Here is a 16,658-nt window from a genome sequence, read left to right as displayed (position 1 = left end):
CCTTTACTTTACATTGGCGCTTGGGTTGTGGGGGCAGATCCTTTCCTTCCCTTCTGAGCTGGATGCAGGTTTATGACCTTACTGAATTATGGCGCTGGAAACACCCAGACGATAGCCAGTACTCTTGCCATTCAGAATCCTTCCGCACTGTGTCTAGGATTGATATGGCCTTTGCCCCAGCAGACACCCTTCCCCTTGTCTCTGCGGTTTCTTACATGCCTAGAGGTGTTTCAGACCATGCTCTTCTTTCTGTGGACCTCACCATTCTCCCAGGCTCAGGCCCTTCCATTTGGAGGTTAAATTCCTATTGGTTGGAGGATGAGGTGGTACAGGGAACATGTAGGAGGGGTATCAGGGAGTATTGGAGAGACAATGTGGGGACAGTGGACCCTTCTATAGAGTGGGAGGCCTTTAAGACCACATTGAGGGGTACCTTTATGTCTGTCACTGGGGCCTTGAGGAAAAACAACCAGCAGCACACTGCGGAACTAGAGGCTGCCATGGTGCGGGCCGAGTCTGTATATACCTCTGACCCGACCTCCGACACGAGAGAAGCATGGCTACAGAAGCATAGGGAGTATGAAATACGTTTGTTAGACCTTACAAAAAAGAGACTGTTACATACGGCACAGAAATCATTTTTTTTTTTTTTTACAAAGATGAACTTTATTGAAAATCAGTATTCACATGTCAGTTTACAACTTATTGCATAATAATTAAAGGAAGTACAAATACAAATAAAGTGTATAATATTCAGATGTCTATATAACATTCTGCAATAGGTATCGCTTTTTAATTTGAAATTCTTCAAAAGAAGAATATTCTCACCTGGACCTGTGAGTCCTGGATAAATTTAAGGGGGAAAGAGAAGAGAGGCGGGCAGGGAAAGGGGAGAGAGGGGGGGGAAGAAAATGGAAGGAAACTAAAGGATTGTAAGAAGGGGGGACAATAGGGGAAGGGAAGACAGAAGGATGCCCCGACTTCTCATATACCATGGTCCGCCCAGCCCGGTCCGGATCCATTAAGGATCCTCATCCGGATCAGGCGGAACTACATCTACTTGTAAAGCTCCCCAGGAGTCTATCCAGGAGGACCAGATTTTATCAAACTTATTCGGACAATTCCTGTTAGTATATGTGATCTTGTACAAGGGCAATACAGTGTTCAAGGTGTTTCTCCAGTCTGTGGTAGTGGGCGGTGTCCCACCCCTCCAACGCAGTAAAATTTCCCTGCGAGCATAGAAGGTAGAGTATATTATAAACAATTTAGCATATTTTCCTACTGTGGGGTCATCTAATATATTTAACAGCATGATCTCTGGGACGAGTGGGAGTGAAGTCCCAATTGTCTGATTTATATCCTCCAGTACCTGGCTCCAGAACCTCTGCAGAAGAGGGCACGACCAAGTCATATGCAGAAAGGAGGACTCCAACTCTCCACATCTAGGACAGGAGGATGACCTCTCTGGGTATATTGCGGCCAGCCTACTTGGGGTATAGTACACCCTGTGCAAAAACTTTAATTGAATAAAACGGTCTCTAGCAGAGATCATACTTGATACATATAGGGAGACGCACTCCTCCCAAGCCTCTTCCGTGAGTGAAGGAATGTCCTGTTTCCATTTAAGAAAGATCTTAGTTACCTTATCGGGGGCAGACACTGAGAGACGGAGGTACAGTGCCGACAGGGGGCCTACCAGTAGCTTAGAGGACAACAAGCTCTCCACTGGGTCTGACCCAAGGGTGACGTCACCAGGGAATTGATGCTGAAAGGCATGCCTCACCTGTAAATACCTGAAGAGCATCCAATTAGGGAGGTTATATGTAGCTTTGAGTTCTGCAAAAGTACGCAACCTGCGTCCTGTCACCAGATGTCTTAGTCCCACTATACCCCTCACTGCCCACACCTGCGGATCAGGCACACTCCGCATGTGAGGAAGATTAGGGTTACCCCAAAGGGGTGTATGAGGGGAAAGGGTATCTGGGGAGCGGTAAACCGCCCTCGCTCTGTGCCACACCAGGATAGTCGTTCGCATTAACATGGTTAGTTCCGGGTGGGCCCTGATTCCACGGTACACTAGATTGCTAAGTGTAGCATATGACCCGAGAAGCACTGCCTCCAGGGTCACTGCCGGGTTGTCTCTGGGCTGCGAAAACCACCAGCGAACCGTCACCAGTACAGCCGCCCAGTAATATTGCTGGAAGCCCTGCCCCAGCGATAGCTGCAGTGTTTTTAACGCTAGTCTAGGTGCTTTGCCGAGCCAAATGAATGAAATGACTATTGATTGTAATTTTTTTAAAAATGATACTGGGATCAGGATCGGGCAATTTCTAAAGAAGTATACAAATTTTGGGAGGTAAATCATCTTTATTAAGTTGATCCTACCCATAGGTGTCAGGGGAAGTGACTTCCATTCTGTGCATCGTTTAGAGAATGACTCCAACAAGGGTGTCAAGTTAAGATCCATGTATTTGGTTATCGGCCCACCCATACGCATTCCCAAATATTTGAAGCTATCTACCCACACCAATGGGCCCTGAATGGGAGGTCCAAGTCTATTCTGATCCAAAGGATATATGAGGGACTTATCCCAATTTATTTTGATTCCAGAAAATGATCCGAATATGTCTATCAGCTGTAGAGCATTCGGGAGTGAGGAGGAGATATCACTCAGATACAGGATAGTATCATCTGCATACAAGGATATTTTCTCCTCCACCACTCCCACCCGTATTCCCTTAATTGTGGGTTTGGACCTGGTCCTCGCAGCCAGGGGTTCCACCGCCAGGGCGAACAACCCCGGAGACAGGGGGCATCCCTGCCTGGTGCCCCTGCCTAGCGAGAAGGCAGGTGACGAGTTGTTAGTTCGCACTCTCGCCCTAGGAAGAGTAAACATTAAGCTCAGCCACCTAATATATACAGGTCCAAACCCAAGCTTTTGGAGGACAGCCCAGAGGTAGCCCCACTCGACAGAGTCGAATGCTTTCTCTGCATCAAGAGACACTACCACCTCCGGGCTGCCCCCTTCAGCCCTATCCATATGTGTCAGCAATCTACGTATATTTATATCAGTCCCTCTGCCAGGCATGAACCCAGTTTGATCAGGATGAACCAGTGCTGTTATGATAGAGTTCAGGCGACCAGCCAATACTTTAGCAAGTATTTTCAGGTCCACATTCAGGAGAGATATTGGCCTATAAGAGGAGCACAACTCAGGGTTCTTACCCGGCTTGGGAAGGATCACTACTACTGCCTCAGACATGGACAGAGGTAATTCATTCCTGTCAAGGGCTGACATAAGGACCTCGCAGTACGTGGGAAGAAGGTCATCAGCATATTGCTTATAGAATTCCGCCGGGAACCCATCCGGGCCCGGCGTCTTTCCATTCTTCAAAAATTTTACCGCCGTCTGGATCTCTTTAAGGGTTAATGGACCATCTAGTCTTTCCCTAGTGGCGTCAGTGAGAAAGGGCAGGTCTATTTGGTCTAGATATCCCCTCAGTTCCCCCTCAGTGTATTGAACCTTCGAGCTGTAGAGCTCCTGGTAGTAGTAGGAAAATCTAGCATTAATATGTGTGGGATCCGTCAGAAGCTCCCCATTACTGGCTTGTATGTGGGCTATGGACACTGGAGAAGAGTGCTCCTGAGACAGCCAGGCAAGTAAGCGTCCGTTTCTCTCTCCCTGCTCAAAAATTCTTTGACTCTGGTGGAGCAGATGAATTTTTGTATTGGAGATCCGGAGTAGGGACACATCCCGCAGGGCCTCCTGAAAGGAGGAGTACGCCTGAGGAGTGCGCTCCTGGATATAGGCAGTCTCCAGAACCCCCACTTTGGCCTCGGCCTCCTGCAACTCCCTGTGAGCCCCCTGCAGACTTTCCCAATGTGCGCCTGAAAACTGCCCCTCATAGTGGCCTTGAAGGCGTCCCAAGTGGCTGCAGCTGGTACAGCTCTGTCCCATGTATTCCAAAATGAATTGAGATCATCCCTGCAAGGCATCTCCAACCTCGAGTCCGCCAACCAAAACCTGGAAAGTCGCCACAGGCCCTCCGATGGCGGACAGGACAATTCCAACTGCAAAGAGACCGGAGCATGGTCTGAGATCCCCCTAGGCAAAATGGCAATATCTCTTATTCTGGATAGGACAGTCCCCCCGAAGTATACTAGATTAATCCTAGAAAAAGTTTTATAAGAAGCTGAGTGGCATGTGAAGGCCCTTAACTGTGGGTTCCTCCAACGCCAAACATCTGTAAAATTAAATGTATCCACCCACGCCTGTAATTCAGTAGCAGAGCCTGTCGCTCGGGAGAGTCTGTCCAACCCAGGATCCGGGACCATATTGAAATCCCCCAACAACAGGATATTGTCAGTTGCATACTGTAGGATCTTAGACACCAGTTGGTATAAAAAGGAATTAGAGGCAGGAGGAGGCACATACAATCCCACTATCACTACCTCCAAATTCATAATGTTAGCATGGAAAATCACATACCGCCCTCCAAGATCACTCTCGACCGCTAACAAGCGAAAGGGTAATGACTTACATATCAGTATGCTAACCCCCCTCAAGAGGTTAGAATAAGTCGAGTGGTATGAGTGACCCACCCACGACCTTCTGAGGCTCAGGAGTTTACCCCCTATTAGGTGGGTTTCTTGAAGGATACATATATGGGGTGTTTCTGCAGAAACTGGAACACCAGTGACCGTTTAAATTTAGAATTCAGGCCCCTGGTGTTCCAGGACACTATCTTACAAATTGGTATAGAGTCCCTTTATCCAGCATCCTGGAGGATAGGATACACCTTGATTGAACTGGCCACTCGCCACACCACCACTTTGTACATATAACATATTCCTTGTGTGAACACTGAACACGCATTGCAAAAGACCCACTGACTCATGTATGTATAATTTAACCAAAAAGAACAAAAAGAAAATAATAACCTGTAACATCGTCAGACATCCCCTCTCCATCACATGACAAAACCTCCCACCCGAATCGCTGAGAAAGTAAGGGACGTCTGCAAGCATGCCATTCAAATGATTCCAGGGTGTAATATTAAACTCTGTTCAAGGAGGAGATTACACTGATAGTCAGGTGTTCAATGTCTGCGAATTGTTTCAATCCAGGAGGATGCCTCCTCAGGGGAAGTGAGAAAAGCGAACTGTCTCCCCGTCTTCCACCCTCAACCTGGCAGGGAAGAGCATGCTATATTTTAGGCCCTTGGCACGCAGTTTGGCGCGCACCGCATCAAAAGACTTACGCTGCCGTTGAGTCTCCACAGAGTAGTCAGGGAATATCATCAATCTTGTGTTCTCAAACTTCAGCTCTTGTAAGGCCCTGGCCTCTCTCAGCAACACATCTCTATCCTTGAAATGCAGTAACTTAAAAATAAACGTGCGAGGGGGAGAGCCCTGGGGTCCCCTGACAGCAGGCATGCGGTGCGCCCTCTCTACCGTGAAGAACGGGGAAAATCTAGCATTGGGCAACAAATTCTTGAGGAGGTGTTCAATAAATGTAACAGGGTCTTTACCTTCAGCCCCCTCCGGGAGGCCTATGATCCGCAGATTATTACGTCTATTTGCGGTTTTCCACATCTTCGGTGCGGCTCCCAAGGATCTTCACCTTGGCTTTCAGGTTGTGCAGATCCCCGGCATGGTCTCTCACTGTGTCTTCTGTCGCCGAGACCCGCTGTTCCACCTCCGTCATCCGGCCTCGGAAGGAATCCGGGTCCCGGCGTATAAAACCCACATTCGTCTGTACATGGTCTATTTTGCCCATGAGAGCCGCCTGACCCGTTGCAATAGTCTGTATAGCTGCAGCAAGATCCGCCGCTGTAGCAGGGGGAGACTCCTCTGCTGCTTTCTGGGACGCCATGTGGCCTGTAATGGCGGTCTGGCCTCTGTTCCGGGATCTGTCCACCGTTGCTGCTGCTGACTTAGATCGCCGGCTTTTGACGCTGGGCATGGCCCGGAACTCCCGCAGTACACCGAGGAGTGTTCCTCCCTTAGAAAAAGCAGATTTAGTGCCGGGAGAGAGAAGGATTAACGGCCGGACTCCAGGAGCTCCGTTAGTGATCTTCCTCTCTCGTCGCCATCCTGGACACGCCCCCGCACAGAAATAATTTGAACATGGTAATAAGGCTGGACGCCTTTTAGCGTTTCTGACAAGACCTGACCGCCCCCCGGTATCTATTCCACGTATCCTTACTATGATAGGTCAGATAAGTGATGTTCCTGGGGATATCATGGAAACCTTCTTAAACTTTTACAAAGAACTTTACACGTCCAGGGCTGAGTACACTGAATCCCAGCTAAACGAATACCTTGCTGACATATCTCTCCCCTCCCTTTCCACTGAGGGGAGGGATATGTTAGAGGCTCCCATCTCGGTTGAAGAGATTGCGGCGGCCATTTCACAAATGCCAGCTCATAAGACTCCTGGGCTGGATGGTTATCCCACTGAATGGTATTCACAATTTAGGGATTTACTGTGCCCATTTCTGCTGCGTACATATAATAAGGCTTTGGATGCTGGTATTCTCCCCCCCACTATGCGAGAGGCCTTGATCATACTTCTGCTGAAACCCCGCAAGGATCCACTTAAATGTGAATCATACCGCCCAATATCCCTCATAAATGTGGATGTTAAGATCCTAGCTAAAGTGCTTGCAAACCGCTTAAATGCTGTAGTTACGTCCTTGGTCAATAGTGACCAAGGGGGTTTTATACCTGGAACATCCACCAGAATGAATATCCGCAGATTATTCCACAACCTGCAACATCCCCATGAGTGCTCCCATACACGTGCTATTGTGTCCCTGGACACATGTAAAGCATTCAATAGCGTGGAATGGCCGTATCTCTTTCGGGTGTTGCAGCTGTATGGTTTCGGTCCTCGCATGGTGGCATGGATTAGACTTCTTTATACATCCCCCAAGCCTGTGTTCGGGTCAATTCCTCGGTCACTGAGTCATTCACAATTACAAGGGGCACGAGGCAGGGATGCCCACTATCCCTGCTTCTATTTGCCTTGGCTATGGAACCGTTAGCGGCACGGTTCCTCCCCTTCCATTAAAGGCCTGCCTATTGCTACCATTGAGGAGCGTATTTCGCTCTATGCAGACGACACCTTGGTGTATTTGGCAGATACTAATACATCACTCCAATCACTGTTGGCTGAGATCAATCAGTTTGGGACTTCTCCGGATTCCGGGTGAACTGGGACAAATCTAGTCTGTTCCCTCTGGATTCCGCAGCAGTCTCCCAGATTCACCCAGACTCCAAACTGCAGGTGGTGTCCTCCTTTCGGTATCTTGGGATCTTGGTACAGTTGCCTCTACCCACCTACATTAATAACAACTTAGATCTTATACTGAGTCGCCTACAGGAGCAAACTAGACAGTGGATGGACCTGCCTTTGGATCTTATGGGAAGGGCAAGTTTACTTAAGATGATTTACCTAACGAAACTGCTATATGTGTTGGCTAACGCCCCTTGCAAAATTCCCAAATCCATTTTTAAGCGGATAGATATGATTTGCACAACGTTTCTGTGGAGGGGGGGACCCCCAGGGTAGCACTTGAGACACTAAGGTTGCCATCACACATGGCGGGCTTGGCGTTTCCGAATTTTTTTATTTATTACTTAGCATCACAGCTAGTGCATGTGCATGACTGGCTAAGCCCGGTCTCGGCAAATGCATGTACCACTACTGAAGGAGCCATTGCGACCTCTATGGAAACCTTACATAATATTGTCTATAGAGGCAGAGTCCCAAATCGACCAGGTACCTCCATGCTGACCACTTCCCTTTTAATCTTTCGATATATCGTTACAAAAATCTCTAGACACTCCTGGTTAACATCCCCAAATAACCCCCTGTGGTTTAACCCCTCCGCTGAGTGTTTCCGGGGTCGCGGAAGGAGTGCTGATTTCATGCACTGCTTCTGGACCTGTCAACTGGTTCAGGACTTCTGGGTGGAAGTGGGTTCTTTCATTTCCTCTGCTCTAGGCCTTCCTAATATCATCCACCCAAAAAACGGTCTATTAGGGGTCTTTGGAGACTTACAGATATCATCACAGGCAAAAAGATTACTACGTATCCTTTACTTTTTATGTCAGAAAAACCATACTGTTATCATGGAAAGGTATACAGACGCCCTTGAAATCTCTATGGCTAAAATTAATCAATGACGTTATACCACTGTACAGACAAAGCTTTGAACTCAGGAAACGGACAAAAACATTCCATAAAATCTGGGGTAGGTGGCTTGCTAGCCCCCTGACCCTCTCTTTGTAGTGTATGAATGGTAGGGGGCACTTTCGGGTCGCGCCAGGTTAGCCTTAGCCTATAATTTATGCAGATAATGAATATTATTATACACGGACGAATTGCTTGTATATGTAGTCTTGTGGAAGATATTGGATAATGTACCACTTTCTGTCCTTTGTTTATATATGAGCTAAGTACTTGACACTGTTTACCAATGACTGACCGAGCGTAATTAAGTGGTTGTTTGTGTGCTTGTTTTGTACAACTGGTTTGTAAAAATCAATAAAAAAATATCTTTAAAAAAAAAAAAAAAGAACTCCAACACCAAGCCCCCGCATAGCACGAACTCTACGATGATTACTTACCCGCAACATGGCTAGAAAATGGTTGGGTGGTCAGAATGAACTAACAGAACGCACTGAAAATCAGAAAGGCCTGAGAAGAGTGACCTGAAAATCAGAAACAAGCGGACAAGAATGCACTGAAAAACAGATACAAACTCACAAACACAAACTGAAGAGCAGTAACGATTTGAAAAGCATGAGGCTGAAAAGCGCGAATTGTCTCTCACCAAACATCTACTAATATGAGATTAGCAGAAGGAGCCCAAAGGGTAGCGCGCTGGCTATTGAACTTCCTCTTTCTAGTCCCGTTGTACGTGTTGTACGTCAGCGAGTTCTTGCCGAGCGGAATTTCCGAAAACATTTGTGCGACCGTGTGTATGCAAGACAAGTTTCAGCCAACATCTGTCGGAAATTAATGCATGGTTTGGTTGTCGGAAATTCCGATCGTCTGCATTCATAAATATATATCCAGGGGCGGACTGGCTTGCGAGACAGAAGAGGATTCTCCGGCAGGCCCCCCGATTATATAGGGCAAACTCATTGCTTTCTCTGTTAGGCTCCATTGCCTCCTGTATGTATCTAAACAGTTTATGGGGTATAGTTTCTCTTTATCTAGTAGTTTTACTTGACTGTTTTTTTCCATCTTCAAGATATCTTGTTTTTGAAGTGCAATATATTTTTATATGAAGGTTTCAAAGGTTCATTTTTCATATTCTCTACTCTTTATAACCTTTCCTCTAGTGCTCTTTGTGAGAAAGATAAGGAAAAAATTGCTATTTCAGGCATTATTGTTGAATGTAAGTTTTCAAAGCTATAGTGATTAATGGCTTCAATATACCACCAACACACTTTATGGAAACAGCAAGCAAAGGCTGTTTATTATGTATGTTCTGTTGTACTTGTGCTCCGTCACGTACATTGTGAATTCATCTTTCTCTCAAGCATGGTTAGATTTTACTGTTCCATAATAATTAACACTTAGAGAGAGAGAGAAAGACAGTAAACAGTGCACATTGATCCTTGACTTTTGCTATATTTTTTTTTTCTTAAATATTGTACATTGATCTTTGACATTTACTAAATGTTTTTTTTCTCCTAGACCGTAAAGCTGGTATTTTGCAGTTGTTTGAGCAAAGAGGTTTATTTCAAGATATTACTTAAATCAAACCAGTGATTTAGAAAATATTTTAAAGGAAGTGCATTGCTGTTTTTGAATATATTTCCTTCATTTTTTTTTTTTTTTTTTTTTAGTAAAGGTAAAAATAAAAAATATCTTAATCGTGCAGTACAGGGCACAGACTTGATATTCTTAGACCCTTGGTTATAGTACCTGGTAACTGCAGGGAGTGGACACTGGCAAAGCGTTTGAGGACATGCCATCTTGTATTCCTCCTATAACCCAATCCCACTAAGGTGATGGACCTCTTCTTACAGAGACGTCACTCTTAGCTTAACTAGTTCATTATTTTACTTTGGATTCTTCAGTCAACTCTTCTCTGTTTTCTAATATAACCAAAGAAGCAGTCCCCACATCATGGAGATGGCCTGAAATGCTTCAGGCTCTGGATCTTGCCTGGGCACTCATCTTGGCACTTGATGCAAGGCCTACAGTTAGCCGCAGGGTGCTATACAGGTCCAGGGCTGAGGTCCATCCTTATGGAACTTGGACACAGAAGACCCCTTGAGGGGGAGTGCCCACTGTGACAGGTGAATCCTGGACCCTATATAGGGACCAGGGACATAGATAGCTAAAACAGGGTCATACCGTTTATTGGACTGTTACTGTAGCCCCACGACAAGTATGAGACATAATACTTCTGTTACTTGCTTGACATTGATTATGTGTATCATGAATGGTATTTTGTTTATATGCTAAAACTTTCAGGAAACAGAAATGTGCTTGAAACTTAGTGCTAAATTTACTAAAAGATATTGCATGCAATATTTGGGTCATGTATCCAAATATCTCATGTGATAATGAGAATGTCAATCCAGTACAGGTTTATGCAGTATTTACCTCAAAAATAAGAAACACCTTGTAAATACCACATAGACCTGTCTAAAAGTCAATTCATTAAAAAAAAAAAAAAAAAGTAAACAAGTACAATGGCACACGCCACATCAACTTTGTGGACAACACGTTTACTCACTGCCTAATATATCCCACCAACTTTCAGATGCCATTGTAAAGAGATAATCAATTCACTTTACTTTTCATTGATTTTAATGTGATGGCTGATTGGTATAAATTAAAGCTTTACCAAAAAAGGGACATCATTAATGAATATTGACACCAAAATTCTACCCTAAATTGTGGCTGTCTGACCTGACTTCCCTCATAACTCCTACTTAGGCAGGCTTTACAAAAGACCCTATCCAATATTCGGAGGGTATTGCCAGTGTCTGAACATGTCAAGCACAACTCCAGAAGTGATTATATTAATTATAATTAATTATAATTATAATAATTATAATTATTAATGCAGAAAAGGCCATCGATAATGCTGGACAAAGGTGGTTCTTCCTTTCCACAGCATTTAATCGAGAACCTATTTAAAGTTCTAAGCTGTAGTTAATGCTGTTCACGCAAAACTTGTTTAACCACTATTTTATTACATACGCTATATGATAAAATATATAATTACTCTCTTTTTTTCCTTCTCTTTTCAAGGGTAAAACACATGCATTTCATGGGTCATTCCCTCCATCATGGAATCTATTTGTGATTTTGGATTATAATCATCTATGGAGGACAATTGATGAATGGGGAAAAGAGGTAAGAATTGTTGAAATACTGCTGATTAGAACTTACTTTAAAAGGGAAGGTCAAGTGACACAAAAGGTAATAACTGTGGGGGATGAGCTGATGTAGAAAATAAAAGTACAGTTGTTAGGTGAAGGCAGGATAGGTTTCTCTGAAGATAAAGGTTTTAAAGGATCGCCTAAATGTAGACAGAGTAGGAGATAGTAGGATAAATTGGGGTAGGGAATACCATGGGATGGAAGAGGCTCAGGAGAATTCCTGGAGGTGAGCATGGGATTGGGTGACAGGGGAATTAGAGAGCAGGAGGTGTTGGGAGGAATGAGGAGAACAGTTTGGTTGGCATTTTGAGACTAAGTTAGTGATGTAACTGGGGGCCAAGTTGTGGATGGCTTTGTAGGGTATTGTCAGTATTTTAAATTTAATTTGTTGGGTGAGTGGCAGGCAATGGAGAGATTGGCAAAGAGGGGTGGCAGACACTGAACGATTGGTAAGGTGGATGAGTCTGGCAGCAGCATTCACAATGGACTGAAGGGAGAACAGCCTATGTAAAGGTAAGCCAATGAGGAGGGAGTTGCAGTAGTTGAGGTGAGAGATAACCAGGGAGTGGATTAGGAGCTTTTTGGTGTCATTAGGAAGGAGCATATTTTAGAGCTGTTGAGGCGACAAACTTTGGACAGTGATTGGATGTGGGGTTGAAAGGAGAGTTCAGAGTCCAGGATTACACCTAGCACCCTGGCATACGGGTAAAGGTTGTGCCCTTGATCTTGACAAAGGTGTCAGGAGAAGGGGCACATGGGGGAGGAAATATTATGAGCTCTGTTTTGGATAGATTGAGTTTGAGGAAGTGGCATGACATCCAGACTGTTATGTCTGTCAGTAAATTAGTGATGCCTGAGGAGACTGATGGTTTGAGCTGAGGGATAGAGAGATAGATTTGGGTGCTGTCAGCATAGAAATGATATTGAAAGCTATCAGCTGACCCAGGGAGGAGGTGTAGATTTAGAATAGGAGAGGTCCAAGAACAGAACTTCTAGGGACCCCAATGGGGAAAGAAAGCGGAGAGGAAGAAGTAGAATTGTAAGTGACACTGCAGGTGCGGTGGGATGGGTAGTTTGAGAATTAACAAAGAGTACAGTCACAGAGATCAAAGGAGTAAAGTTTTTTGAGGAGGAGGGGGTGGTTAACCGTATAAAAGGCAGTCGAAAGGTCCAGAAGTAGGAGTACAAAAAAGTGTCATGTTCACCTACCTGGTCCTAAAGCCGAAATGCTGAGAGGGCTCTCCTTGTCGCTGAGTGCTCAGTTTCCCTGGAGGTGGATACAGGAATCACTAAGCCCAAAGAAGCAGGGATTGCCAGCTGTACCACAGGTGGAAAATGCTGGTGTAGAGAAATTCTGCAGATAGGTATCAGATGAGATGAGCAGCAGGACCCAGGAGAACTGGCGGGTGTGCAGACTGCACACAGTAGGACGCAGGTTGCAGCAGGTGAGTGCAATAAGCTGGTCACAGCAGGTAAGTATTGCCGGCAGGAACAGCAGGACACCTCAGGCAGATCACAGCAGGCAGGGCAAGACAAGAGGCGTAGTCAGGGATTGTAGCAAAAGGTCAGAGAGGCAGTGGTCAGTAGACAGGAGATCAGGGACGTGGTCAGACAAGCCGGGTAATACACAGGGCAGGAGACAGGAGCAGATCCGTGGACAAGCCGAGGTCAAAAGCCAGGAGAGAGACAAGAGGAATCCAAGAGCAAGCCGGGTCAATAATGAGGTAGTTCACAAGCAAAGCACACAGGAAGGGTAACAGGAAGCTGAAGATCAGTCAGCGGTGTCTGTGAGCATCAGGCAGGCTTTTAAAGTCCAGAGGGCACCAGAATCTAACGCAGGTGACGTGCGCCGATGTTCACTAGCGTCTGTTCCCATTACGTGTGCACGCATTTCTGCGCAAACGGGTGCAGCCATACTGGGTATTGGCTAACATGCAAGGCCTCTGGTCAAGTCTCCTCAAGCTTGTTCCCTGACATGTCCATTGATTTTAGCTGTTAGTAAATCATTTGTGAGTTTTAGATATATCATTTGCTCCTCTGTAATTGTAAACCAGGATCCCTATAAAATTCGGACCGAATCCCCAGAGCAAATAAATATGGCCAGGATACGGAACCGAAGGCTTTCTAAAGGTCCAACGAAAGTAACATGCCCTCTTGTTTGTTTCCCCCGGCCCAACCCGATTGCAGAATTGATATATGGTCCACCGCTCTTCGCACTTGGTCGGGTCCCTGCCGACCTAGAATAAAACCAACCTGGTCTTTGTGGACGTATAGGCCTATAAACGATGCTAGACGATTTGCTAAAACTTTAGTTAAGATTTTTAAGTCATTATTAATCAAGGAAATGGGTTTATAATTCCCTACAAGACTTATATCTTTACCTGGTTTGGGAATTACAGATATATATGCCATGCTGAGCTGCTTTCCCATGGGGGTACCATTAATCTTTGAGTTGAAGAATCTAGTGAGGTATGGAGTCAGAATTTCAGTAAATGTTTTATAATAGGGCATTAAAAACCCATCAAAACCCGGCGCCGCTCTCCGCTTTAATGTTTTAATAACCTCCGCAACCTCCTCAGAGGAAATGGGGGCTTCCATTTCTGCTCTGTGATTATCTCCCAATGTTGGTAGGTGCAATTCGTCCAGAAATGCTTCTACTAGAGTAAGGTCTGTGTTTGTGTCTGCCCTATACAAATCCTTATAAAAATCCTGAAAGGCCTTCATTATGTGCTGTGGGTTCAGGGTATGAGTGCCATCAGCCTGTCTGATTTTGGGTAAGGAATAAGATTGAAATCTAGGGGATAGTTTAGAGGCGAGCATGGGTCCTTTCTCTGGTAGAATTTGGCCCCCGTCCATCCAATGTTGTTATCCACTTTTGCGGTGAGAGCCAAGTTTAGGGCCACACGAGCGGCATCAAGAACGGGCCCTGGGACTTTAGTGGGGTCATTTTTATGTTGTTTGCTCAGAGTGGAAAATTGTCTCTCTATGTCTCCCAACCTTTCTTTTTTCCGTTGTGCCACAATCTGCATTAACTTACCCCTAATGGTCACTTTGTGGGCCGCCCAGAGTCTTTACAGAAACATCCCCCACATCATTGAGGCGGAAATATTCCTGCAGAGCCCCCTGGATTTCGGTTACTCTGACGGGATTGTTAGGATGGATTGGTTAGGAGTCCAATAGGAGGCATGTTGTCTAGGGGCGTCTTGGCGTAATGTTAATAATACCATAGAGTGATCCAACCAAGCCACGTCCAAGATGTTGGATGCAAGGGCTGACGGTATGTGGCGTGTGGATAGTAGGATATGATCAATGAGCGAGTATGACTGGTATGGATTCGAAAAGTGGCTAAAGTCCCGAGTAGTCGGGTTCAGTTCCCGCCATATGTCTGCTAAGTTAGACTGGAAAAACAATCGCGCGTATTTGCACACTAGATTTGCTAGGCCTAATCATTCGTGTATTGAAGGATTTAGTCTTGTCAAGGTCAGAATCAAAAGCCATATTGGAGTCACCTCCCAGTATTGTAATACCTTCTGTAAGTGGACCAAGAGTGTGAAACATTTGCTGGAAACACCTCGTCTGTCCTCTATGGTGGGCGTAGTAAGATATAAACGAATATAGACGGTCATCGATAGTTCCTTTTACCATGAGGAACCTTCCCTCCGGGTCTCTGTGTTCTGACTGTAGGGTAAATTTGCAGTGTTTAGAGAAAAAAATTGCCACTCCTTTCGTCTTTCATCTTACCTTTTTGCCAGGTAAAACTTGGGGAAGTGTGCATGAAGGAATGAGGGGTATACCGTGCCGGAAAGTGGGTCTCTTGCAGGAGGACCACGTCAATGTGGTGAGAATGGTATACCTGAAAGGCTTTCCATCTCTTTACTGGCGAATTTAGTCCCTGTGCGTTGTGAGAGATTATTCGTAGGCGAGGCGGTGTTATGTTATCGTTAGCCATGGAGCAAAAGGGGATGAACGCCATTCACTCTATGGTCACTTACCTCATTCCAGGCAGAAGACGGGGAAATTGGTTGATTGAAGAACTGTCGGGGCACCCAAGGCCACCTTGCAAGAAAATAGCATCAGTAGGCTGGCTGAAAAAGAAAAGAGATTAGCAAAGAAGTAAGAGAAGAAGAAGAAACATAACAGCAACATTTTGATGACCGTGAGGCCTGTACCAGGCCCGGAATGAAAGGAGGAGAAAGACTCCCTCCTCTCATTTAGAACAAAAACTTTTGTATAGCCCGTAAATAGGACTATATTCCTACCACCCAGAGTTGTGTAACAACCTGTCTAAGTAGTAGGGGGAAGCGCAAGGCATCTGCCCCGGCCCTAAACAGCATTGAAATAACATTTTAACTAAAAAAATTATATGGAAACATATAACAGGTTCCCCCTTTGGCATTGTAGACTAAAAGGTCTAACTGGAGAAGACAAATCCAAGGGGAGGTAGTAAAAACTGTTTGGGGAGCAAGGGGAGAAGTTCAGTTACGGATGGGGAGATGGGGCGCAGGCCCCTAAACAACACACCAGGTACAGTCATGGGTGTAGCAGTCAAGTTCTATCCGGATGCGGAAAGAGTTCTCAAGCAGCAATTCCAGCCTGGAAAAAAGGAGAGAAAACAGAACAAACAAGAGAATCAAGTACCCCCGCATCAGGGGGGCAAATTATCCCTGACACTCTTGGGCTTGGCTGTTCTACCATAGTGGCGAGGTAGGACTCGGTAGGGTGGGGCATTTAGCAGATTCCTGCTGCATGTTGCAGGTGTCCATTGCAGACTCCTGGGTGATGGGCTTGAGGTTTAGCAAGAGGCGCTCACCTTCTGGGAAGCTGTGAATTGCATGCTGTTTACCCTTGTAGGAGAATTTCAGGGCAAAGGGGAATGCCCAGCGATAGTTGATGTCCTTCTTGGTGAGGGCGATGAGGAGGGGTTTTAGTGATCTCCGCTTCTGAATAGTGAACGGAGAAATATCCGCAAATGTTTGGATGGTTTGTCCCTGGAATTGGAGCTGGTCCTGTTGGCGGGATTGTTTCATCACGTCTTCCTTAATAGAGTAATAGTGTGGTTTTACCACTATGTTTCTTGGGGTGCCATCCTTCCTGGGAGGGCCCAGGGATCTATGGGCTCTATCCAGTTCCAATTTATGTACCGGGACAGAGGGGTTAAGAGATTTGATAACGTCCTGCACAGCAGACTGTACATCATTAATTTATTCTGGTATCCCTCTGATCCGAAAATTGTCTCTCCT

The 16,658-nt window shown here is 45.5% G+C and overlaps 1 protein-coding gene across 1 annotated transcript in view; it reads left to right on the top strand.

The window, feature by feature from the left end:
* The window catches only part of LOC141128789 (amine oxidase [flavin-containing] A-like), a 201,021-nt gene that overhangs the window by 93,587 nt on the left and 90,776 nt on the right, over positions 1 to 16,658 (top strand). Inside the window, exon 4 of the mRNA XM_073616286.1 lies at positions 11,288 to 11,392. Coding sequence (XP_073472387.1) covers positions 11,288 to 11,392 — 105 coding nt within the window. The remainder of the gene's footprint in view (positions 1 to 11,287; positions 11,393 to 16,658) is intronic.

The sequence above is a fragment of the Aquarana catesbeiana genome, linkage group LG02 (assembly GCF_042186555.1).
Source record: "Aquarana catesbeiana isolate 2022-GZ linkage group LG02, ASM4218655v1, whole genome shotgun sequence".
In the NCBI taxonomy this organism is placed as follows: domain Eukaryota; kingdom Metazoa; phylum Chordata; class Amphibia; order Anura; family Ranidae; genus Aquarana; species Aquarana catesbeiana.
The sequence above is the reverse complement of the archived record's forward strand: the minus strand, read 5'-3'. Positions and strand labels throughout refer to the sequence as shown.